General features: G+C 45.1%; 1 protein-coding gene across 14 annotated transcripts in view; it reads left to right on the forward strand.

The window, feature by feature from the left end:
• The window catches only part of GRB10 (growth factor receptor bound protein 10), a 203454-nt gene extending 178333 nt beyond the window's left edge, over positions 1 to 25121 (forward strand). For all 14 annotated transcript variants that reach the window (XM_024249931.3, XM_024249932.3, XM_024249925.3 and 11 more), the window contains 8 exons: positions 329 to 439; positions 2336 to 2434; positions 8791 to 8868; positions 9797 to 9913; positions 10833 to 10899; positions 11128 to 11215; positions 19732 to 19825; positions 22088 to 25121. In XM_024249931.3, the coding sequence (XP_024105699.2) occupies positions 329 to 439; positions 2336 to 2434; positions 8791 to 8868; positions 9797 to 9913; positions 10833 to 10899; positions 11128 to 11215; positions 19732 to 19825; positions 22088 to 22234 (801 nt within the window). In that variant the 3' untranslated portion in view covers positions 22235 to 25121. The remainder of the gene's footprint in view (positions 1 to 328; positions 440 to 2335; positions 2435 to 8790; positions 8869 to 9796; positions 9914 to 10832; positions 10900 to 11127; positions 11216 to 19731; positions 19826 to 22087) is intronic.
• The last annotated feature ends 281 nt before the right edge of the window (positions 25122 to 25402 follow it).

The raw sequence follows: 25402 nt of genomic DNA on the forward strand, positions 1-25402 counted from the left end.
GTGCTCTTAACTCTGACCTTTGGGTTATAGATTTTCTGCTGCTTTTTATCTTGAATATCCGGTCATGGGGCTTTGATTTGGCAGTATCAAATACGTTCCAACAGCCTTGTGTGTCTGAGAACTGGGGAAGTGGGTGTTTTGGGTGAGACTGGGTGAATTTGGTTTTAGTTTAGCTCTTATTACACCTCATGTAATAATCATATATAATATGTAAAGTGTCATCGGGGAAAGTGCTTGTAAGTGTGCAGAGACTGCCCCCTGTCTACCAGAGGTGAACACATTTGCTCTTTGCTGTGCTTGAGACTTAACCTGGCCAGTGTTGTCACAGGAACCTAGACACCTGCAGCTGCTGGCCGACCTGGAGGACAGCAACATCTTCTCCCTGATCGCCGGCAGGAAGCAGTACAACGCCCCTACAGACCACGGGCTCTGCATAAAGGTACCCATGAGCTGTCCACAGACGGCGCGCATGCTCAGCAGCCCACCGGAAACTGACTTCTTCTCTTGCCCAGCACTTGATTGTTGCTTCTATTGTCTTCAACAGAAACGTAGTTTCACACTGGATTTATTCATTCCTGTAAAAACATTTTATTGTACGCTTGCTGCTATCAGTCCTTGAGTAGCTCAGAAGCTCAAGGACAAGCAGACAGGGATGGATAATGTGGCCAGTGGCTCAGTGTTTTAGGGAGGGTGGCTTTTGGCTTCAAAGGGTGGGCTGTGGCTGTAGCCCAGTACCAGTAGCTGGAAGGGGAGGCAGGGCAAGGGAGGGGACCCCCGGCCTGTCACCTGGGTTGCCTGCATGGTACTGAGTGAGCTGATGGCTTCTGTGTGGGCCTTTGGCTGTGGGGACAGTCAGACAGGAATAGACACAATGCTGCCCACCCTCTGCATGCATGTGTGTGCTGGCATGCACACACACGTGTGCACACACATCTACATGCACATACCCACACGTGCATACATACATGTATAGACATACACCTGTGTGCATACACATACATTATACACACATGTACATAGACACACACACACGTGCACACACCTATAGGCAGAGCCCACTCCTCTTCCCCTGGTGAGGTCGTGGTGGTGTTAATAATCATAATGGTAGATGATATTTACTGAATGCTTACTATGCATGAGATGTTCCACTAACAGTTTTACATCCATTATCTTAATCTTCACAGTCCCTTGTGGGATAGGAAGTTGGCCACATTGCCCACATCCAGTAGCCAGTGAATAGTTGTGCTTGGAGTTTGCCCTGTAGGCTGACTTATGAGCCATAGCCCAAGCCATATCCCGAGAACACACAACACGGGGAGCCCCTCCTTAGGGGAAAATTTCTTTCCAAAATATCACCTCATACCTTGCTCAGGGAATACTCTTTCAGTTGTAAGTAATAGGCGTCTAATTCACACCAGCTAGAGGCCCAAGGCAGCCTCAGGTGGGGCTGGAGGTATGAGCAGCAGCTGGCACTCTCCCTTCCCACCAGCCCACACCAGCCATGCTTGCCTGTCTCTGCAAACGCAGTCTCTGCTTCTCTCATAGCACCAGCCGAGCACAGGGTAGTCACACCTGTCCCTCAACCCCTCTAGATTCTTGGGAGGGAGAGCTGGGGCGTGTCCAGCATTGTTTCTTGAGTCTGAAGTTGGGGGTTCTTCTGGAGATGCAGGTCAGTTTATCCCTGCAACAATTCTCCTCCCTCACCAAAGGGCCCTGCCTCTGGAGGGGCACCTGTCTTCTCCTCATGGTGCCTACTTCCCCTTCTGTCTCATTCTCCAGAGCCAACATCAGTCTCCCTCTCTGGACCTTCTACTTGGGGTCTGATCTTGGGGCTGCTCAGACATCAGAATCCCTGAGCTCCTCAGGAGTTGCCCCTCTTGGCTAAGCCCTGCAGCAGCCCTTCCTCTCAGTGGCCTGGGGGCAACTTTAAGATCTCTCCTCCTGTAAATCAGAAGGCAGGCTCTCCTCCCATAGAATCCAGTCCCTCGACAGAGTTAGATGCCTCTTCCTCTTTGTCCTATTGTGCTTACCACGTTATGTTGTCCTGTGCTAGTTTGTTTTTCTGTCTCCTCTGAAGTTCCCGAAGGATGGCTTATTATTCAGCTAAGTGGTACAGAACCTGGGGCCAGTCCATGGTAGGCACTTAATAAAGGCTTGTCGGGAAGGTGGATGAATGAACGCTTAACACGCAGGTGTGTGTGTATCTGCTGTGCTCCTTGCTAGGGGGATCTCCAGCTGGTTGTCTCTGGTTTGTGTCAGATGCAGCCCTGCCTTGACAGAAGCTGTTTCTAACTCCCTGTGTAACACTAACAGGACTTTCTTTTACCTCCTGTAGCCAAACAAAGTCAGGAATGAAACTAAAGAGCTGAGGTTGCTCTGTGCAGAGGACGAGCAAACGAGGACGTGCTGGATGACAGCGTTCAGACTCCTCAAGGTATGTGACATCTTGCAGTTTGTGTTGAGTGCACATCTCTTCGTGGAAAATTGGCCTCTGGACTTGATGTCTGTTCTGGCAGGAAAATGCTCATAACTTTTCCGCTGTTCTGTCACAATATTTTATTTATCAAATGTAGTTAAGCACCTTTCTAAACAAGATCTCAGGAGCTTTTAACAGAGGGCCTAATATTAAACAGAGTAGAGCTAGGTTTTCCGGACTCAGTACTACTGACATTTTGGGTAGAATAATTCTTCGTCGAGGGTCTGGGGGACATCCAAGCATTGCAGGCCACTTAGCTGTGTGGCATACCTGGTCTCTGCCTGCTAGATGCCAGTCGCATGCCCGGCCAGTTGAGACAACCAAAAATGTCTCTAAATGTTGCCAAATGTGCCCTGAAGCCAGAGGGTGGGGAATTGCCCCTGGTTGAGACCACTAAATTAGAAGAATAGGATTCGAAAAATCAGGACCAGGGAGAAAGGAAATAGTACATGAGGTGTTAATTATTTTCGTGACTGAACCAATTCTCAGGTTCCCAAAAAGCCAGGGCCATGAAGTAAACGTGATGAATTATACAGTTCACTGAAGCTCCTCAGCGGAGACAGTACCTCCTGACTGTAAGTTCTAAAGGAAATTTATCACGTGGTACTGCATATAGAGTAATGCCCTTGACAGCAATTTCATGCCAATTGCCAGAGTGATTTCATACGGCTGTTTACTGTAATCACTTTGGATTTCCCACAGTGTTTCTGTGCACATATACCATATCCCACATGTCTAGAATTAAGTCTACAGAGTCCTTGTGAGTTGTAAGTTAGCTGGCCCAGGTGAGCTTGGCTAAAGTCCAGGGGTCTCCATAGGAGATGTTTGTTTAGTCAACTGGAGCCAATAGATACAATGGTCTAGGGATTTCTTTGCAAAAACTCCCAGCCTTCATTGAACTGTAGTGGCCTTTGAGCTGGTCCAGAGACTCAAGGTGAAGTCAATTAAGGAGATGGAGGAACCGAAGGAAGCATAGCTCAAAACTTTCCTGGAGGTGCTGCAGATCCAATTCTGAATGTAGTCCTGTTGTCCTGTCCACTTGGCAGGTAGCACTTTGCACCCAGTAATCCACAGATTCCAGAGACATTAAGGATACATCCTAGTGCCATTTTTATAGGAGGCTGGGGCCCAGACCAAAAGTTCCACAGATTGGCTTCCTGTATCTCTCTCCCAGAACCTTATTTTATGTTTTCACTGATTAAAAAAAGAATTATGGAAATCAAAACTTTACAAATTCATAATGGAAGAGGAAATGTCCATGTTAATACATCATAGATCCTACACCACTCCTGTGTAAGCCGGTTTTCAGTGTAAGGGTCATCAGTGGGAACTGGTCACATAGGTGACATAATATCTATCCATCGAGGGCAGTATTCTGCATGGACCTCCAGAAAGAATGAGATTGCTCTTTGTGTCCTGTTGTGGAAAAATTACTAACAATTAAAAAGCAAACTACAGAACAGCATATAGAGAGAATGCTACATTTGTGTGAAGGGAACAGGAAAAATTGGAATATTTGTATTTGATGGTATGCTCATGAGCATTGTGTGAGCTGCAGGAGAGAAGAAAGAGGTTGCTTAGTAGGGAGAGGAGATGGGAGAGGCAGCTGTGCAGATAGGGGCAGCGGCCAGGGGTGATCTTTTGAAGCTGTCTGTATATGGTTGAAATTTTAATCTGCAAATGAATAATCTGTTTTGGAAAAGGCAAAAAAAAAAAAAAAAAGAAAAAAGGAAATGAAAAAGGAAAGTGGTAGTATACTCCAAGAAGCTATGAATTCTATTACTTTGGGTAATATATAATAAATCCAAGTAGCAGGTTCTTAACCACTGTTTCTTGGGTGTCTCTCCTTTGTTGCGCTAACATAACGAGCCACAGGAAAGGATGTGGGCAGAGTGACTAATGCAAAACGAACTGACTTTATTGTTGTCAGTGTTAACAATGATGTGTTACATAATATTAAGATTTTTTTGAGCATTTGCTATGGGCCAGGCATTCTGTATCACTTTACTGTTTGTGACAGCTCGGTGACATGCATATTATTATCCTCATTTTGTGGATGACAAAACTGAGGCCCAAGCTGTGGCTGCCACGATGTGGCAGAGCAGGGTCAGAGCCCTGACATTCTGGCCCCAGAACCCCTTTCCTCACTACCATGCTTTGCTGCCCTCCCTAGAGCCACCTGGAAGCTGCAGTCAGTTCTGAATGCATTCCTGTTGTCCCAGCCACTTTGCAGGGAAGCACTTTGCATCCAGTGATACACAGATTCTAGAGTCATTAAGGATACCTCTTAGGTACTATTCTTATAGGAGGCTGGCGAGCCAGACCTGACAGGAAGGTGGCAGAGCCTCGGGGCCAGTCTCAAGTGGAGTGCGAGTGATGTGTTTCTGCCCCAAATAGCCATAGGATTGTAATGCAATCGAAATGCCATTTCATTGTTGTCGTCACTGATTCATTGCCCACTATACAGAAATGATAACCGGGATAGAGTTAGGGACAGTGGGGAGGTAACTCCTTATGACTCCAGGGTCTCCATGTTGACATTCATTCTAAAACAAGGCATCCCATGTGTGTGCTCTGCCTTCCTCCAGAGGAGGACACAGGATGCCGGATCCCCTTTTAGAGGATAAGAGGGTCTGAGGGCTGAAGTTGACAGGGCCCTTTTACCATCTACTACAAACAGCATCTTCATATCAACCATGGAAAGGCAGAGCTGGGTTGTTATTTTGAATTAACCTAGGACCTTCTTACATCTTTACCTACACAGATACACTTTCTTGAAAAAAATAAATAAATCTTATAACTTGGGTCTACATAGGAGAAAGCTGGCATGGCTTTACTTAGCTTTTCAGAAAGATGCTCTTAGTAGCGCCAGCAGATAATCTTTTGTCTCATTTCTTCCTGTTACATTGTTTGTTAGGTAATTTCTTGGATGCTATAGGAGCTGTGTGAATAGCATTAAAACTTTGCAACAATTATTTATTACCATCTTTCCTCCTCCCTCTGTCTTCTAGAAGTCTCTTAATCTACTGTAGAAATTCATCCCCAAGAGGGAAGTCTTACCACGTCCATGCAAGAGTCCCTAGTACTGATTGCTTTGGTTTTACATGACCTGACGTTGAAAAGGCAATGAACGCAGCATTAAAACTGCAACAATTATTTATTACCATTTAATCTTCTCTGTCTACACACACCCATATATGTAAATATATACATGCAAACGTGTGAATAAAATAAAATGTGTATGTTATTAGGTACCCAAAATTGAGAATATTTGTATCTTCCTGGTATGTCAATTCTAAGACATTATGAAATATGCTTTATTAGCAATGCTCCTTGCCCCAGAGTCTAATCTGGCACATATTAATTTATTTAATGGTTTTTATCTCAGCTTTGCTTCATTATATAATTTCTCTTGGACCATCTTTTTTCTACCTTTCTGGGTCCTTATGTTTAAGGAATATCTCTTCTAAGCACAACGTAACTATTTTACTTTGATAATCTTTATCTTTTAACCAGAATATTTACTGTGATTTAATTGTATTATTTAGTGTGATAATCATATTTGTATTTGAACCTGCAATTTGCAGTTTTTTCCAGGTTGTCCCACCTCTCCTGTATTCCTTTTCTCTTAATTTTTTAGATTTATTAAGTATATTTATGTTTTTCCCTCTATTAACCCAATACTTATATGTACATTTACTATTTTCCCCTGGTTACCCTAGATATCACACCTTTTTTTTTTTTTTTGAGTCAGGGTCTCACCCTGCCTCCCAGGCTGGAGTACAGTGGCATGAGCTCATCTGACTGTAGCTTCAACCTCCCGAGCTCAAACCATCTTCCCACCTCAGCCTCCTGAGTAGCTGGGACTACAGGCATGCACTTCCATGCCCAGCTAATTTTTGTATTTTTTATAGAGACAGGGTTTTGCCATGTTGCCTAGGCTGGTCACAAACTCCTAGGCTCAAGTAATCTGCCTGCCTTGGCCTCCCAAAGTACTGGGATTACAGGCGTGAGCCACCACGCCTGGCCTAACATGCCCCTTGAACTTATTAAAATCTTTTATAATGTAGTACATTTACTGACTGCTTTCAGGCAGGCATGAGGACCTTTCACTCCATTTGCTCCATTGTCCCTTTTGAAGGATTCTTGTCATATATATAAAACCTCTTAATACATAATGTTGTTGTTATTGTTTTATATACTCAATTTTAATTTTAATCACCTACACGTTTGCACTTTAATCTTTTCTAAATTTGCATTCTTCTCTCTGGGACTAGGAGACCTCAACTTAGCGGTTCTTTTCATGTGGGCCTGAGAAATTTTCTCACTTTTTGTTTCACTTTCATTCTTGAAGGAACGTTTCACTGGTTATAGGATGCAAGGTTAGCGGTTATTCTCTTCTGCATCTTCCCACTGCATTGTCTTCTGAATCTTATAATTTATGTAAAAACATGAGTTGTCTGTCTTCCCATTGCTTCTGTGAAAATAATGCATGTTTTCCTCTGGTTGTTTTTGACATTTTCTTTGTGTCTGTTTCTCAGCAATCTTTCCATGATATATGCTCGGAGCGGGCTTATTTATCCTACACCCTGAATCTGTAGCTTGACATCTTTTTGTCAGCTTTGGAAAGTTTTTGGCATTATCTCATCAGATATATCTCCTGACCTGTTCTCGCTCTTCTCTTGCTGGAGTGCAGTCGTTCCTGTATTAGACCTTTGCATCATGTTCTAGGTATTTTTATCTTAGAAATGAGTATGTGCCATGAGACCTAGAGCCAGAACTGAGCTTAGATCCCATGAAAGAAGAGGTGTCCCATTTGATGACTTCGCTTCCTGTTTCTGATTCTTTCTTCTTCTCCACGTGGTTGGAATGTGTGATTTGGGTGTGTAGGTTGGGATGCTGGATGTGTATGAGATTTTGCAGGGCCCTGAGTCCTCATTGCCAGGATCAGAAAGTGCAGACTACTGAGCCAATTAGGTGGCAAGCCTCAGCTAGGGAGGGCACTGGGTCTGGAACAGGCTGTGTACGTTCAAAGTCGTGACTGTGGGCAGCTTGCCTCATTCCTCTGTGCTTCAGTTCTGTGCTCTGTAACATGGGGATAATTATAGTATACAGCTCATAAAATGGAGAGGATTAAATGAAATAACAACATAAAGCACTTAGACACATACGTAGCCCATAGTGGCACTCAATAAGATTACTTGCTCTTGATGTTATTATTATTATGTTTGTCACTGTCCCGCTTATTCCAAAACCAGTCAGCTCTTCCCTCCTGACGGGCAACAGTAGCAGCAGCACTGGGGCATGCACCATATTGAATGTGAACTTGAATGATTTGAACTGTGCAGGTCCACTTAGAGATTTTTTTATGTATATAAATCTATCATAAAAAGTTAAAATTTATCAAAACTGAATGCACACAAACACAGACTGTATATGGCACCATTTGTGGTCAAGAGATGTAAACAAACAAAGATGTGGATTACCTCAGAACTGCATAAAATTAACTATAGTCCCTGCTATATTACTGTCATAATTTTGTAGACACCTCCTGTTGCTATTACAGTGAACTCAGATGTTGCAAATATCCATTTAAAAACCCACCTTGTGTTGCTAATTATCTCCCCATGAGCAGGTCCTCTCTCCAATAAATTGTGTGTTGTAGTAAAAAATGGGCTCATGTTTCTGGAATATTTTTCGTTGTGTGTAGTGCAATACAGGAACTTTAAAGAACACCATGGGACCCATATGAAATGCCACTAGTGAAGCTGGAAGTGCGCCCAAGAACAGAGAAAAGTCATGACATGACAAGAAAAACTTAAATTGCTTGATACATACTAGAGATTGAATGGTTGCCCTCCACATCACACAAATGATTCATTGTGTCAACATGTAGACTTACAGAATCGAATGCAGTACAATCCCATAATTGTATTGTCTCTTATGATTTTCTTAATAACATTTTTTCTCTAGCTTACTTCCTTATAAAAATATGGTATAGAATACATATAACATACAAAATACATGTTAATTAACTGTTTATGTTATCATTAAGGCTTCTGGTCAACAGTAGGCTACTAGTAGGTAAGTTTTGGGGGTGTCAAAAGCTATCCTCGGATTTTTTATTTCAAGGGGCGTCATTGCCCCTAATCCCTGTGTTGATCAGGGTCAGCGGCACTCAGGCTCCTGGAGGCTGGTACAGGGCATCACTCCCTGTTCCGCACTCAACATTGCCTTTTCCTGCTGTGGCATTTGTCACATGCCGGGCGTCGGGGCTCCTGGGCCAGTGACTAACTGTGGCTTCTCCCCTCCAGTATGGAATGCTCCTGTACCAGAACTACCGAATCCCTCAGCAGAGGAAGGCCTTGCTGTCCCCGTTCTCAACGCCAGTGGTAAGTAAAGCCAGGAGCTTCAGAAGTCTAGTGCCTTTTCAGCTTCTGCATCACATGTGTTAAGGACGCCTCATTCACACAAGGTAGGCAAGAGAAGCTCTGGAGAGTGTGTGTGCGTTTCAGGGAAGCCAGTATGTCCCACGATGACATGGGCTTTGTAGTCTCAATGGTGTAACGGCAGGGAGTGAATTCCTCTGCCGTTCTTCTCCCGTCCCTGCATCTCCCCTCAGGGTTGTGTAAGTAGGTGGCTCTCTTTAAGTGCTCAAAAATGGCAGCAACAACTTGTGGCCTTGTGGGGTACTGCCTTTCCTGCCTTTTGCTTTTGTCCCTTAAACCTTGGGACCCATGGGAGCTGTTGACTATTACGCTGCATTCATTCCCTGGTGAGAATTTAGAGATTGTCATCGTTCCTCTTGTGTTCTGGGCACTCTGTTCTCAAAGGGGCAGAAGCACTTCATCTTCTCAAAATACAGTCCTGAGGGTCCTTCAGCATCTGCCCCTTTGAGATGCCAAATGGTGCCACAGAAAGGGTCCATGAGTTTTCCTGAACCCACGTCCCCGAGGGAATGACTCACTGGGGAGGCCTAGGCTCACCCTGGCTGTTGATTTCTTTGATGTGTTGGAGTGCAGGTTAGGAGCCTGTGAAGGACTACATGATCCAAATGCTGCGGGTGCCGGGGGCCTCACCAGCAGCCTTTTTAATACTCAGGGAGGACTAGAATGTGTTTCATTCTTAAGAAAAACTGAAGGGGCCACTGAATTTTCAGCCTGAACCGGTGAATTTCCCACCTGAAACTTGGGAAGTTCAGAGGTAGAAAGCGAGCATTCTCTGCTCCCCTTGCCTGACCATCTTGATGATAGTTTCACGCCAAGACTCCACTCTGCCTTATTTCCCTGCAGTTTAAGAACTGCGGCCTTTCCTTTTCAGCGCAGTGTCTCCGAGAACTCCCTCGTGGCAATGGATTTTTCTGGGCAAACAGGACGCGTGATAGAGAATCCGGCTGAGGCCCAGAGCGCAGCCCTGGAGGAGGGCCACGCCTGGAGGGTAAGGCCCCGGCCCTGGCCAGCCTGGAGGGGCACCCTCAAGGTGGTAGCCCCACCACGTGGTCTTCTCCCAGAGGAAAAGCTCTATGCGGGTTGGCGAGAGGGGTGGCATGTTGGGTGGGGTGGCCTCTGAGTTCTCAGCTGCAGGAAGCAGTTGGCCCTTCTAGGCCCCTTCCACGTTCCCAGCACCCAGCCTTTCCCTGCTGTCCCCTGTCCCCTGGGCTTTCATGGAAGGGACAGGAGAGGAACAGAGCTCTCTGCCCTCCCTGGCTCCTATGCAGAACTGTTCTGCTGATGAACTGGCAGTGGCTGTCTGTGGAGTGCACAGAGCCTGGGCCTGAGTGGGGCCAGCAGGTACTCACATCAAGGTCTGCTACTAACAGCCTGGAGGTCTTGGGCTGCTCCCTCACCCCTGAGGCTTAGGTTCTTGATCTCTAAGTGGGAAGACTATCACTCAGCTTCTAAGTCCTGAGACTTAAAGGCCATGTGCAAAGCAGGAGCCTGGACTCTGGCATTTTCTGTACTTCAGCCTCAGGGGATGGGAAAAAGAAGGAAGTCCCAAGCACGGGGAGTCCAATGCCCAATGTTTTGAGAACTGCGTGAGTTTAATAGAAAGGCTTGTGTGTTTCTCCTGAGATTTACCAGGATGTTCATGGCGTTTTCATCGTATGTCTTCAGTGTGAGAAATAAGCATGTCTACTTCAATACTGGGGCTACTAGAGATATTTCAGGGTGTTCTTAACAACTGCGAACCCTGAGCTCTTTGTTCTCAGGGGTCAGTGGGGGCTTCAGATGGGGCAAGGTCCCTTGTGAGCCCAGTCAGGCACCCCACCCAGTGGCCTGCCATGAGCTTGGACATATTGGGTGACTTGGTGTGTCTGTCTGCTGTCCTCGGTGCTAATGTGGGATTTCTTTTGCAGAAGCGAAGCACACGGATGAACATCCTAGGTAGCCAAAGTCCCCTCCACCCTTCTACCCTAAGTACAGGTAAACAGGGCACATTGCCTGATGTTTTTGTACATAAAGAAAATCAAACAGCACCCCCCTCCTCCACTCCCCCTGAGCCTTACGAATTTGCCTGTGGCCAGAGTGCACCACACAAGCTGTAGCTGGGGGAGTCAGGGGCTCTGAGTTGATCAGAGTTGGTTGTGCTGTCAGGGAAGCCATTCTGCAGAGGCACCAACATCCTACCCTCCTCCTCTCTTCCCCCCACAGTGATTCACAGGACACAGCACTGGTTTCACGGGAGGATCTCCAGGGAGGAATCCCACAGGATCATTAAACAGCAAGGGCTCGTGGATGGGTAAGGAACCACCACTGATAAGAGCTGTCGTCTGCTAAGGTTTTATTGTGCTGGGGATCTGTTCTGTTTAATTCCTCAGACATCCTTGCTGGACAGGCAGCAGTTTTGTCCTCATTTTAAAGAGGAGAAAAGGTAGGCTAGAGATGTAAGTGGTATGCAGGGCTTGCCTAGCTAGTAAGGGGCAGAAAGGGATCTAATTCATGTCTGCCCAGACTGTATCTGTAATTATCCTTCACCTCTGGTATGAAATCTGAAGAGATGGACAACACAAGTTATCATCATAAGGTAGTGGGCAGATGGAAAAAAAAATGCTTTTGCCTACACTTTTTGATTGTGTACTATATGAGGTTGGTTTTGCTGAGAACAAATAGCCCCAAACCTTAGTGGCTTAAAACAACAAAAATAAATTACATATCGTTGTTGGTTGAGTGGCCTTTCTCACCTGGGCCAGCTTGGCTGGGGCTGGACAGTCCAGGATAGGTTCACTCGTGTCTGGTTGTTGCTGTGAGCAGTTGCCGTGGCGATGAGTGACTGGGCATGTGTCTGCAGCAGGTTACTTGAGGCTCCCAGGCATAGCAAGAGAGGTTAAACCCTACTACACATGCACGAGACTTCTCAAGATTCTCGTAGCATCACATTTGCCACCATCCCATTGACCAAAGCAAATCCCAAGACCACACTTGAATGACCCTGGGAAGGAGCTAGCCACAGTGTGGATATAGGGACAGGGACATGGGATGCAGTTACCACAGAAGGCCGACACTGCGGAGCCAGCAGAGTCTTCCAGGAAGAGACAGGCTGATCATCCTCCCTGAGGAAGTAGTTACATCCATATGGGAGCTGTCCCATATGGGGTCTGAATGCTCAAAATACAGGTTCCTGGAAGCTGCTAAACTCAAAGAATGATTCTTGTGTCCTTCGTTTTACAAAAAGTTTTATTACGGAAATTTTCACATTTACATAAGTGTATAACGAAACCCCACTTACCCATCACGCAGCTTCAACCTGCTAACTTACTTCACCTCTTCCCTTTCCTACATTCTCCTCCTCCTCCTCCTCCTCTTCATCTCTTCTTTTCCTTTTTTCTCCTCCTCTTCCTCCTCTTCTATTTTAAAGGAAATTTCAGATATCCTAAATTTTTGCCAGCAAATACATCTCAATGCCTGTCTCTAAAAAAAAAGGACCTTTTTGTTTTGATATAACTGCAATGTTATTACACTTAACTAAATAAATAAGAATTTCTTACTATCATCTAAAAGCTAATCCATGTTCAGATTTCCCCAGTTGTCACCAAAAAAACTCCTTTAAATTAAATTGAAGTTATTTAAGGCAGGACCCACAAATGGCATTTGGATGCTATACCATATACTTCTGTCTCCTTGGATATAGAATAGTCTTTCTCATCACTCCGTTTTTCTTCTATTTTTTTAAACATCTTTTGTTTGTTAAAGAAGTGTGTCATTTGCTAATAGCATGTTTGTGGTTTATTTTAATAAGTTCCTCTGTCTCCCTGATTCCTGGGGAGTGGTGGTCATGGTGTGATCAGATGCATTTCTTCTGCCTGGTGTCTGCAGGGCAGGTACTGGGTGCTCTGCTGCCTGGAATGGAGGAGGCCTGAAGCCTGGCTGCTGTTTAGTGGTGTTGGGTGAGCAGGGATTCAAGTGCAGCCAGCTGGAACCTCCCCACTGAGGCTGCCGTCCCCGTCCACCACATGGTTTTAGCAGCCCTTGGTGAACTTGCCCAGATTCAGTATTTCATTAGGGGTTCCAAAATCATCATGTTCTAATTCCTTCCTATATGAGCTGAAGTTCTTTCTTGCATTAGATATTTCCTGGAAAAAGTAAGTAAGTGCCTGGATTTCCCCTTTACTTGTCAATTTTTAGAATAATGAGTTTGTGTTCTCCCACCTTCCACTAGAGGCAAACAAGGGGTGTTTTTGTTGTTAGTTTGTTTGGATTTTGTTTAAACTGTCACTATGAACTTAGATTTTTGTGTTTGATTTATTTCAGTCAAAACCTCCTCTTCTTGACGCTCACTTTGCCCCTCATTGGCCAATGGCTCCTTCAAGTTGCTTCCTGAGTTCTTTTGAGCTACCATTAATGGTATTTGATTTTGGGGTGACAAGATGTATCAGACTCAAATGATGCATTTCTCACAGGGACCCTGATTCTTTCTAATGGAAAATGGTATTTGGAGACTACAATCTTTAGATCTTTTTAGTAAACAGAGCTAGGACATGGCTTTTTTAAAACAAAAAATAAATGTTGGGTTCATGTTGGTATTGCTAGTTCAAATTTGAGATTACAGGATTTTTTTACTTCTTTGATTTTGTTGGGTTTTTTTTTCCTCTGATGATCTCTGTTAATGGCATTAACTTAATTACTTATTACTTTATATTACATAATATAAAATACATACATGTAATATCTTGAAAATGTAAATGCTGATATTAATTCAGTAAGACTCCTGAATTGCGATTTCTTTGCAGTCCTTTTAATCCTTAAGGATTAATCCAGGCAGGTTACCTTAAAATACCTTGCCCAAAGTCACTTAAAGTAATTCTTCTCTATGGTTCTGTCACCAAACTGCTGGGTAAATCAGGTTTGTTTGTTTCTGTTTCTCTGTAGTGTTTGCAAGTGGATCTGATTTATTTTCTTTTTGGTTGAATGCTGCTTTGTAAATTGCATAAAACATTTTCATGGTTCCAAAGTCAGATCTATGAAATAAGGCACATGCCCTGTCCACTCAACTCTGCCTCCCAACCCCTACACCAGATAAACAGCTTTTATTAGTGTTTGTTTATCCTTCTGTCATTTCATTGTACAAATACGAGTGAAAAGATTTTGTTTTCTGCCTCTCGTTAAGCAAAGGTAGCATGCTGCAAGTACTGCGCTGTGCAGTTCCCGCAGTCTCTGCGTCCCAAGGATCGCTCCACAGCAGCGTATCGCGATGGCCCACATTTCTTTTCCACTGTTGGGTTTTCTTTTATGTATATGGAACATCATTTTTTAAAATGTCCCCTACTGAGGGATATTCACCATGTTTCCAGGCAAATGTTATGAGACACAGTGCTGCATTGTTTCATAATTTTGCTGTGTATCTTTGCTATGAGTCCTGAGAAGTGGGGCTGTGGGGTGGAAGGGCAGGGCCTATGTAATATTGTGAAGTGTCACCAGAGTCCCTCAGCAGGCTTACTTCTTCATCTGAGAGTCACGCTGTCAGACGCATCTCTCATGAAGGAGGCTGACCCTGATTTCATGTATGGAAGGACTTCTTTGTCTTTTGGCAGTTCTGCCCTGTTTACATTTTTTGTCCGTTTTTGTAATCAGTTAAGTTGCAGACACTTTTGTTTTTCCCACTCCTAAATCATAAAGGGGTGCATTCATGTTGTCTTATACTTGGATTCTTTTCTCCCTCTCTCTCCTTCCTTCCCTCTGCTCCTCTTTCCTTCCTTCCTGCTCTTTCCATTCTCCCTTTCTTTATTTTGTCCTTGTTGGTTCATTTTTGGTCTTGGTTTGGTTTTGTTTCAATCCCAGATGCACTTGGGTTTATTTATCCTCACTGCTGGGTAGAGTATGGGTCTGATTTTATTTTGTTTCCCATGTGGCTTTACAATTGCTCCAAAACTCCTTACTCGAGATGTCAGCTTTATCACAGAGCAGTCTCTCAAAGCATTAGAAGCAACTCCTCCTCTAACTATAAAACAGTATGTTTCTCCTCTAAAGTTTCTGGCATGCCTGAGAAGAGAAAAACCTAACACAGAAATTTCTCTTTCTGTGACATTTTTGAGTTAGGGGTATCTGTGTGTTCTGGGGCTTCTAATACAGTGTATACCTGCTTATACCCCTGAACCGCATCAACAGTGGGCCCAGAATGTTCTAGGGGGACCTCTGTTACCCTTGCTGTGTGTGGGAGGCAGCGCGGGCTCACTTCAGGGTAGCGTCACTCTGCTGGAGAAGTGGCACTTCCACAGGAGGCTTTATTTGGTGCTGTGGCCACTAAGTGTCCTCCCCAAGGCTAGGGCAGTGAGGACGCCCATCATCCCGAGGCGAAGATGTTTCTGAACCTCGGGGATGGGCGTGGCAGTCCTATGTTTGAAGAAGCTTCCTGAATGATTCTGGGGTAAGGCCCACTCTGTCCACTTCGGATTGAAAGGGCTGCCTTGGGGTGGGGTGGATTGCAGATCAGCACTGCTGGGCCACCTGAATTGTGTGTCAGCGTTTTGCTTCCCCCAGCCATGTTTGTCTTTCAATTTTTCTTGGATCAGAAACCCAGTTGGCGAGGCATCTGTCTTTCCAGACTTGTAAAGCAATAGAAGCATCACCTGTTACCTTCCATTCCCCAAATCAGCCCGGCTTATTCATGAGCAGGCGTACCTCTCTGTCCTCCCTGGAGCCTTCCTTGTCTCCAAGGCTGTCATTTCCAGCTCCCGCCTCAGGCTGCTGGAGCGCTAACCGCACACAGAAATGCAGATAATGGGATCGATTCAGGTGTTAACACAGGAACAGCTCATCTTCCTCTCAATTCTTGGGTGTAGGGAGGAGGTGTATTTGTATAACAGGGTAAATAATCCATTTCTAATCTTTACTGATCCCTGCAGAGATGATGAAGGCAAGCCAGTTTAAAGAGTTAAACAACAAAGAAAGGAAAACCACCTCGAAAAACAGCACAAGATTCTGGACAGACAATATAACAACAGCATTTTCCATAGCTTTATTCTCAAACGGTGTACGCAGTTAGAAAGAGACATCAGAGCCTTAAATAAGCCCGTAAAGTATTCCTGAAATCCCAGGATCCAGGCAGCTCCCCTCCCATCCCTGTCCCCACCCATGCAGCTGAGCGTGTGCGCGCGCATACTCGTGCTTTACCAGCCCTGCACTGAATTTGCCGCCTGCTTCCTTCCTGTCTTGCCACCCATGCCCATCCCAGAACTGCAGGAGAAGGATCTTTTTAAGGGCAAATCTAGGTCTGTAGTCCTCTCTGCCAAACAATCCCACCCCACCCCCAGCACCATGCTTATCCCCCCAGGGCATGTGGATGCCCCCCCCCCCGCCACGCCCACACTCATGGTCCAGCCCCACTGGCATTCCTGCTGTGCCAGACATCAACCCCTGTGTCATCTGCCTGTGCAGTCCCTCTGTCTGCACTTCATGCCCCTCCACATGTTGGAAGGAAACCTCTTCAGCAAAATTTGAATTCTTTGACGCTTTCCCTTCTCCCAGCCGCAGAAAGAGAGGTGTTATAGGACTCACATAGCACCCTTTTAAGAGGGATACTTTCACTTGTCGTCTGCTTTTCCTGCTGAACCAGGAACTCCTCCATGACTGGCTGTGTGACCTTGGGGAAGTTGCTTAGCTTCTCTGTGTGTCACTTCCCTTATCATTGTGAAATGAAGATAACAGTATCACCATGAAGATAAATGAGTTAATACGTGCATGAAACACTTTGCATGGTGTCTTGCTTGTAAACGTGGTCTAGATTGTACTCTGATCACTGTCGGGTCCTGTCACAAGGGGCTCTTCATTCATTTATGATGGACTGGTGAGTGCACCATCCCTAGCATCCATTCTTAAGAACTTACCTGGTTCTTGCCACTGTCCATCCTGGGCCATGTTTACAACTTCTGAGCCTGGCTAGTAGTCACTTAACGTGCTTAGCTTCTCACTGGGCATCTTTCCTATAACTGCAATCCCCTTAGAAATCACTGGATTGTGGCAGTTGGCTGATTGCAGTGACTGTTATTTCAAGCCACCTTGTATTGCGTGTGATCATGCACAAAGCTGTATATACATCAGCCATAGTCTTCTCAATGGTCCTGTAAGAGAAGAGTTATTCTGGCTGGGTGCAGTAGCTCACGCCTGTAATCCCTAGCTCACGCCTGTAATCCCAGCACTTTGGGAGGCCGAGGCGGGCGGATCACCTGAGGTCAGGAATTTGAGACCAGCCTGGCTAATACCATGAAACCCCATCTCTACTAAAAATATAAAAATTAGCTGGGTGTGGTGGCGGGCGCCTGTAGTCCCAGCTACTTGGGAGGCTGAGAGGGGAGAATTGCTTGAACCCAGGAGGCGGAGGTTGCAGTGAGCTGAGATTGCACCATTGCACTCCAGCCTGGGTGACAAGAGCAAAACTCCGTCTCAAAAAAAAGAAAAAAAAAAAAAAGAGGTGTTGTTCCCCTTCTGCAGACGAAGAAATTGAGGCTGCGAAGGCAAGTTGCCCAAGATGATGAAGATAATAAGTGACCTATCCAGGATTCCTGCTGATGCCTAAGCCATGCCATTCTCCCCCCATAGCAGTCATCTCAGATAGACAACCTTCAGGCATTCCCTGTAAAGCTCAAGCCTTTCAGCAGCCTTGGGACTTCCCAGGGTGAGCCTGCCCCTCTCAGGGGTGCACGTCCCTCTCAGGGGTGAACAGGCCTGGGCCATGCTGCCGTTCACTCATCTGTAGCTTCCCATCAGCAGAAGGAGACAGCAGATAGTTAACGGCAGAGAAAGGGACGCCCCACATTTTCCTCTAGCTAGAGCTGAAGCTTGGCAAACTTCGGGGTGTCAGAGTAACAATGTTTTATTTGGAATGACATGACTCTGACAAGTCTTTGAGGTGGGCACAGCTGCCCAGCATGCACCAGCACTCGGGAGAAGAACTGGATCTCCTCGTCTTCTCTCTGGCGGTGCCGCGTGTTCCCCAGTGGGGTCTGAGCTTCCTCACGCCGTCCCATCTGGCCTGACCAAGCCAAACCGTGGAATCCCATTCTGATCGGTGTTTCCCAAAGTATATCCTGAAGAAACAAGGCCTGCAAAGTGCTATATTAGAAAGGGTGGGGGAGGTTTCTACGTAGGTAAGATTGGAAAACTGCTAGACAGTTACCATGAATATTCACATATTTAAGGCTCTGAGAAGTCCTGTAGTAAAATATATTTGTTTTACCTCTTCAGCATGGGATTTTCCAGTCTTATTTAAGTGCTTTCCATTTTCACATTACAATCTAGAACTGGTGATTTTGCTGATGATTGTAGTTTGGTTTTGGATACATTTAAAGTGAGTTCCTTCTCAGGCCATTTCTTCTTTGTAGCTTTCATTGGCTCTTTCTTCGCTTTCTGATGTATAACTATCTTTTCAGCTAACTCCAGATTTTTTCATGTAAGAGCAATGATTTTATGCCTTTTTTGTGCTATTCTAATTTAAGATTAAAAAAATAATTTTAAGGTTGTAGAAAGGTTGCAATAATAATCATAGGATGAACTGTACACACTTCGCCCAGATACCGTTATTAAGATTATGGCACATTTGCCTTATTGTTCTTAGTTATTGTTTTTTCTTCTGAACCATTTAGGAGTAAGTTGTGGCATGATGTCCCTTTAATTTGAATTATTACAGTGTAAAATTTCTAAGAACAAGAACTTCTATAACCACAGTACCATTAGAAAAACCAGGAAGTTAACATTGACGCAGTTCATTGTCTGATCTATACCCTTCTTCCTAATTGCCTCCTTTATAGCAAAAGAACATCTTCATCCTAAATCTTCTCTCCCAGCATGTATTCGTAATCTTGACCTGCATTTTGAGTAGAAGCCTCAGTTCTTGTAGAGTGTGCCTGGGCTCAGCCTAGGCTCCTCACTCATGGTGAGATTCAGGCTATGCACTTTTGGCAGGAGCACCCCAGAAAAGTGATGTTGTGTCATCTTCAGTACATCGTCTCTGGAGGCCCTCAAGATCAATTTGTCTCATTGCTAGTGGTGGTAATTTACATACTTGATGAAGAAGATGCTGTCGGCCAGATTTCTCCACTGTAAAGCTATTATTTTCCCCTTTGTAGTAAATAAGTATTAACAGTACAACACTTTGATGCCATGAAAATACTCTTGTTTCTCATCCACCTTTCGTCTGCCGGTTTCAGCATTTGTTGAAGATCCCCCTCTCCTTCGTTAATTGTTAGTTACTACAGTAATTGCCAAAGGGTAGTTTTTGAATACATCGTGCCTTTATTTATTGGCTGACATTCTCCTCCAAAAAAGATCTTCGCCTTCTCCCCTATTAATTTATTTGCTCATTTATTTTTAAATAATACTACAGACTCACGGATTCCGATTTCATGGGTTATGATCCATTACTTTTAAAATTCATTTTGATGCCCAGATTTAGTCATCCTGCCTCCTGTGTCTTTTTGACATGTCCTCATTATTCTTTGAGCACTTCTTGATATGCAGGCACAAAATATTCCTTTTCATGCTATAGTTTCCCTGCCCTAACCCTGTAGTCAGGCATATCCCCAAGGAGCCCAGCTTTTTTCCAATGGAGAATGACAATTCAGAATTACCGTCTTGGTGTTTGCCTGGTGTGCTGTTGCCCCTAGAGGCCACTCAAGATGCCAAAGCACTGAAGCATTGTGGCTCCAAGCCTGTGTGTGTGTTTGTGTGTGTGTGTGTGTGTGTGTGAGAGAGAAAGAGAGTATGTGTGTGTGATTAGTTCCAGATTTTAAAATATTTTAGCAATCAACTATTTCCCTTCCCCAGGCTTTTTCTCCTCCGTGACAGCCAGAGTAATCCAAAGGCATTTGTACTCACACTGTGTCATCACCAGAAAATTAAAAATTTCCAGATCTTACCTGTAAGTATTGATGTTCTCAGACCAGTCCTTGTGGTTTGTTTTCTGGTTTCATTCTTAATGCGATTTTCAAGTTATAAACCGACAAGACCGGTAAGTATCAGACAGTTTCAACGCTGCAGGTAAGAAACTTTCAAGAATTTCTTTACAGGTTTGTCTTTTGAAATTAGAAAAACATTTCCCTAGAAATAATCCTGAAAGTGGCGATAGGGTGTTGAGGCCCCTCTTGAGCCTGTGAGCTCTTGGCTGCAGCCAAAAGGGTACTGATGGGGAGGATCAAGGTCACAGGAAGGGGAGGTGGAGGAGAATTAGCTGAGGGCCCAGCAGCCGTGAGCACATGGGTCTGGAAGGCAGGAGTTGTGCAGCAGGATTGCCTGTTGGCTGCTGGAGTCTGAGGAGTCTTGTCATTTGTCCTGGTGTACACCAGGGCTATCCAAGAAGCATAAGTGGCCTCCCAAAGAGTTAATTTTGTTTCTTCTTCCACATGGTCCTTGGATCTAAAGACCATTCTCCCTTTGAACAGTTCTAAAAACTTCATTACAGAATACATTAATCAACACTACTTTTTTTGACAAAGCACTTTGTTTGATTTGCCTGATGTTGTTTACCTCTCACTTCAGTATGCCACAGTTCAATTCTAGTTCATGATTAGAGTGCTAGATCAGCGCCTGCAAGAATTCAGTTTAGTTGAGAATACAATACACGAAATTAATAGCAGCTGTTTACATGCTGAATTGATAAATTCTGCAGGTAATGATAATGTTTGTGAAATGCGTCCTGTGGAACCCAAACTCTACCAAAAGAGGCTGGCGGGATAGTTTCCTCTCAGAGATTCAATCTGCATGTCAGCAAAGAAAAAGCTCTGAGAAGACTTAAATTAACTAAGCTCACCTGTTTTACACAGTTGAACCTGGAGTTCTTCAGGTTTATCTGACCCCCAGGACTTTGTTATGATCTCAAGACTCATGTAGTGACCGGCAGCCATGGACCACAGAGGATGAGGAGGGTGTCTTGCTTAGCTTTTGTGAGCCAGGGGAAGGCAGTGTGCCATGCACTGTCTTTTCTGTGACTGCTTGCTTCCTGCTGTGTGCTGACATCCCCACCTTACTCGTGAGGAAAATGAGGCTCATGGCTGTCAGCGGCTTTCCCTGCACTGCACTGGGGTGAGGAACAGAATCTGGGGCTGAGCCCAGCCTTCCCAGCTTCCAGCCAACCTTATATGCAAATACAGGAATTACTATCCTAGGGAAAGTGCTGCATAGACGATCCTTTTTGTTCTTCTACTGCATTATATTATTCACACAGTTATAATTCTTTTAGCTCAAAATATAAAATGAAAAGTGATTGACATTTTAGGCTGGATGAGTAAATTAAAAAAAAAAAAAAAAGAAAGAGAGAACGGGGCTTTCATGGTAGGCAGAGTGTGTAATGCCCAAATCCTACGAGTAACAAAAGAACAGCAACTTGGGACTTAGGGCATTAAGTGTGCAGCCTCTGTGTGTGAAAACTGGCTGTGGGATGTGCTGTTAGCTCTAGCAGTGGTTTTAGAGTTACGAAGTGGTTCCAAGCTCATTAATTAGCCAAGCCTTAAAGCTGACCTGTTCCCTGTGAACAACACGACCTCCTTTCTGCAGTGTTTTGCACTGTACTACAGTCATCCAATTGAAAACTGAGTTAAAATAGGTGTTAGGATTATGATTCTCTCTGGGAGATACTGTGGCATTCCCCTGCTTTAATAAAAATAACTGCCCCATACCTAGGAAGGGAATTTACCTGCGTGAGCTTATTAATCCCTCATAGTCACCCAACGGTTGCTTCATCATGGAGCAGAGTAAACCCCTGGGGCCTCAGGAGTTGGCTGAGGTCGTATAGTGAGGACCCAGGTTTGTGCAGTCTTCTCGGAGTATGCTGTGTGTAGTGGGTACTTACAAGTTAACTGGTAAATGTAATTCTCATGAGCTAGGTGAACTGGGGGCAACTTCGAGCCCTTCCCCTTTACCACCTCAGGGGGCAGGGGAGCTAGCTGTCCTCGGCAGCCTCCACAGCCCACCCAAAGTCTGTCCCTCGCTCAGGGACATGGCAGCCCCCAGCACACATCCTCTGCTCCCCTGTCCTTCCCGCCCCTGGTGTTTTCTAGCCTACCTTGCCTTGTGTGTCCCTCTGGAATCAAATCATGGGCAGATGTAGCTGCTGCTGGCCGTGGTCCCCGTTCAGTTGCCTGAGGTGGCGGCCTCTAACCTGGCAAGTGTTCTTGTGTCTCTCCAGTGCGAGGACGACGGGCAGACGTTCTTCAGCCTGGATGACGGGAACACCAAATTCTCTGACCTGATCCAGCTGGTTGACTTTTACCAGCTGAACAAAGGAGTCCTGCCTTGCAAACTCAAGCACCACTGCATCCGAGTGGCCTTATGACCGCAGATGTCCTCTCGGCTGAAGACTGGAGGAAGTGAACACTGGAGTGAAGAAGCGGTCTGTGCGTTGGTTAAGAACACACATCGATTCTGCACCTGGGGACCCAGAGCGAGATGGGTTCATTCGGTGCCAGCTGACCAAGATTGACTAGTTTGTTGGACTTAAACGACGATTTGCTGCTGTGAACCCAGCAGGGTCACCTCCCTCTGCGTCGGCCAAATTGGGGAGGGCATGGAAGATCCAGCGGAAATTTGAAAATAAACTGGAATGATCATCTTGGCTTGGGCCGCTTAGGAACAAGAACCGGAGAGAAGTGATTGGAAATGAACTCTTGCCCTGGAATAATCTTGACAATTAAAACTGATATGTTTACTTTTTTTGTATTGATCACTTTTTTGCACTCCTTCTTTGTTTTCAATATTGTATTCAGCCTATGGTAGGAGGGGGATGTGGCGTTTCAACTCATATAATACAGAAAGTTTTGAATGGGCAGATTTCAAACTGAATATGGGTCCCCAAATGTTCCCAGAGGGTCCTCCACACCCTCTGCCGACTACCACGGTGTGGATTCAGCTCCCAAATGACAAACCCAGCCCTTCCCAGTATACTTGAAAAGCTTTCTTGTTAAAATAAAAGGTGTCACTGTGGTAGGCATTTGGCATGTTTTGTGGACTCAGTCAAGCAACCACAGTCTGTTAATCATTTCTCTATGCTCAGATGTCAGATCCTCTTGTTATTAGTGTGTCTTGTTCTGCACAGCGCAGGAGACTTTATTCCTTTGGAAAATTCACTGTTCCACAAACAGCAGGCTGAATGGCCTCGCCTCTAGATTGACGTGGGCCAGCCTCCTTGAGACACACCTGGCACCCGTCATCGGCCAGCAGTGGATGCTGCATAATCCACCTGGGTACTTCAGCCTTGCGTTTCCACAGCCTTCAGCCTGTTCTAGAACGATCACTGCCTTACCCCTGCTGCTGCAGTGGTGTGAGTCGTTTCACGGCTGATGTCCCTCGGGGGATTAAAGGATCTAAAGAGAAAATGGCACCTGGTTGTCTTCGTGCTGTGTCTCGTGGGTTTCCATGGTGATAAAGACAAGGAAACGCCGCAGAGGGCACAGGCACAGGCTGATATTTAAAGATCTTTGCTTGCAGCCCTCCGTCCTGCTGAAAACCCCCATAAGCCAGTGAACGCAGAGCAGCTAGAGGCTCCTCCTCTGCTGGCTTAGGGTCAGAAGTACCTCACAGTGGTTGTGGACATGGAAGAGTTTTGTCAACACAACACTTTGTCCCCGCTCCGGGAGATGAGTCAGACAGTGGCTTGAGTTGTCACTTGGTCCCCTCCGCCCCTTGGGTGGCCCCCTTTGCCACGTCCCCTTAGCTTAGTGATCAGGTGTGAGAGTGGCCATTTCCTTACCTTTGATCCCTGCAAAGCAGAAAGGACTCCTTTGACAAGCAACAAACTACTGTGGTGAGCAGAATGATTTCCTTTTTCAAGATAACACCTGCCTGGCTTCTATGAATCTGTGCTAGCCACGATATTGCCCCAAATCTGCCCCACTGAAGTGCTCCCTAAGGAACAGCATTTCTCTGCTCCTCAGTCAACCCCCGTAGCCTAGAGCAGTGTCACGAGCTTCAGTAAGGCCAATCAGCTGGAAGTCAGTCTACCATATAGTAACACTGTATTTCAGTCTACAGACCACACTCTAGTTGTTTTCCGTGAAAGATATACAAATGAAGAATTTTCTAGCAAAACGTGTTTTTAACCATCAGTGCTCAATTGCATTTTCTTCCTTTTGCAGCCAGTCAGTCTTTCGAACTATTGACAGTAAGATAATTCTCGCGTTCACACCTGGCGGCAGGCTTCACTGTAGGGACGGACATTGCAGTTACACCACGATTCCTTTCTCTTCACTGGCTTGAGGTAAACCCTTTTCAAGGAAAAACAACTCTAGGATTTCTTTTTTCTGTGTACGTAGACCAGTCCCATCAGTGTATAATCTCTCTCTTTCACGCCTCTCTCCAGTAGACAGCTTGTATTTGCAGTATTTCATATTTATAAATATGCGTTTATTTAAAAGGAGAACAAAAGCTTGACTCTGATTCACAGTTTTGTACGTAGCTGGTTTGACGTAGTCTTTTGTATTTTCCCTGCCGAAGTGAATTGTTGGAGAATGTAAACCGCCTCCGCGTGGCGGCAGACTTCCTAAGGCCCCAGCTCGCTGGCCTCGCGCTGGGCGGCTGGGAATTCCACCTGAGAACAAGTCCCGCAAACCGGGGACGGAAGGACATTTGACTTTTATTTTTGTATTTAATTGACATGAATGTAAAGGGGACAGCTCAGGGTTGTTTTGGAGCCTGTTGACTTTGTATCTCTGCCTGTGATTTTCTTTTCTAAATGAAACTCCATGTAGCAACCGGGATGAAGTTGAGAAGGAAAACGCCAAATGCTTTGGTTATTAGAGTTTAATAGGTAAGCTCTGTTACACTAGGTGTTAGAGTTCCAGAACGTTCTTTTGTTTGCTAAACCTTGAAGAAACATGTGCCTCAGCCTAGATGTTTTGTCTTCTCTTTTCTGCACTTAATACCTGACAGTATGACCGATCTCTGCGCCTTTCCGGGGGCGGGCAAGCTGGCGGTAGATTTGTGATGTCACAGTGCAAACTGCAGTGACTGTAAATTGGCCTGGCGTGTATAAACGTTTTCAGGGAATGCAGAAGGTATTAATGAAGAGACAAAACCTTTATTCCATGTGCTTTGCTTCATTCTGTACATAGCTCTTTGGCTCGTGAACCTAATTGTAAACTTTCAGGTATTTTTGTACAAATAAGGGACTGATGTTCTGTTTCTTGTAATTAGAAATAAACATTAATACAGTGTTCTTCATTTTCTATTGCTGGTGATGTCTGTTTCTAATTTTAAAACACTGGCCAATCACGAGGTCAGGAGTTCGAGACCAGCCTGACCAACATGGTGAAACCCCGTCTCTACTAAATATAAAAATTAGCCAGGCGTGGTGGTGCGCACCTGTAATCCCAGCTACTCAGGAGGCTGAGGCAGGAGAATCACTTGAACTTGGGAGGCGGAGGTTGCAGTGAGCCAAGATTGTGCCATTGCGCTCCAGCCTGGGTGACAGAGCAAGACTCCTATTAAAACAAAAAAACACTGGCCT

The sequence above is a fragment of the Pongo abelii genome, chromosome 6, assembly GCF_028885655.2.
Source record: "Pongo abelii isolate AG06213 chromosome 6, NHGRI_mPonAbe1-v2.0_pri, whole genome shotgun sequence".
Taxonomy (NCBI): Eukaryota; Metazoa; Chordata; class Mammalia; order Primates; family Hominidae; genus Pongo; species Pongo abelii.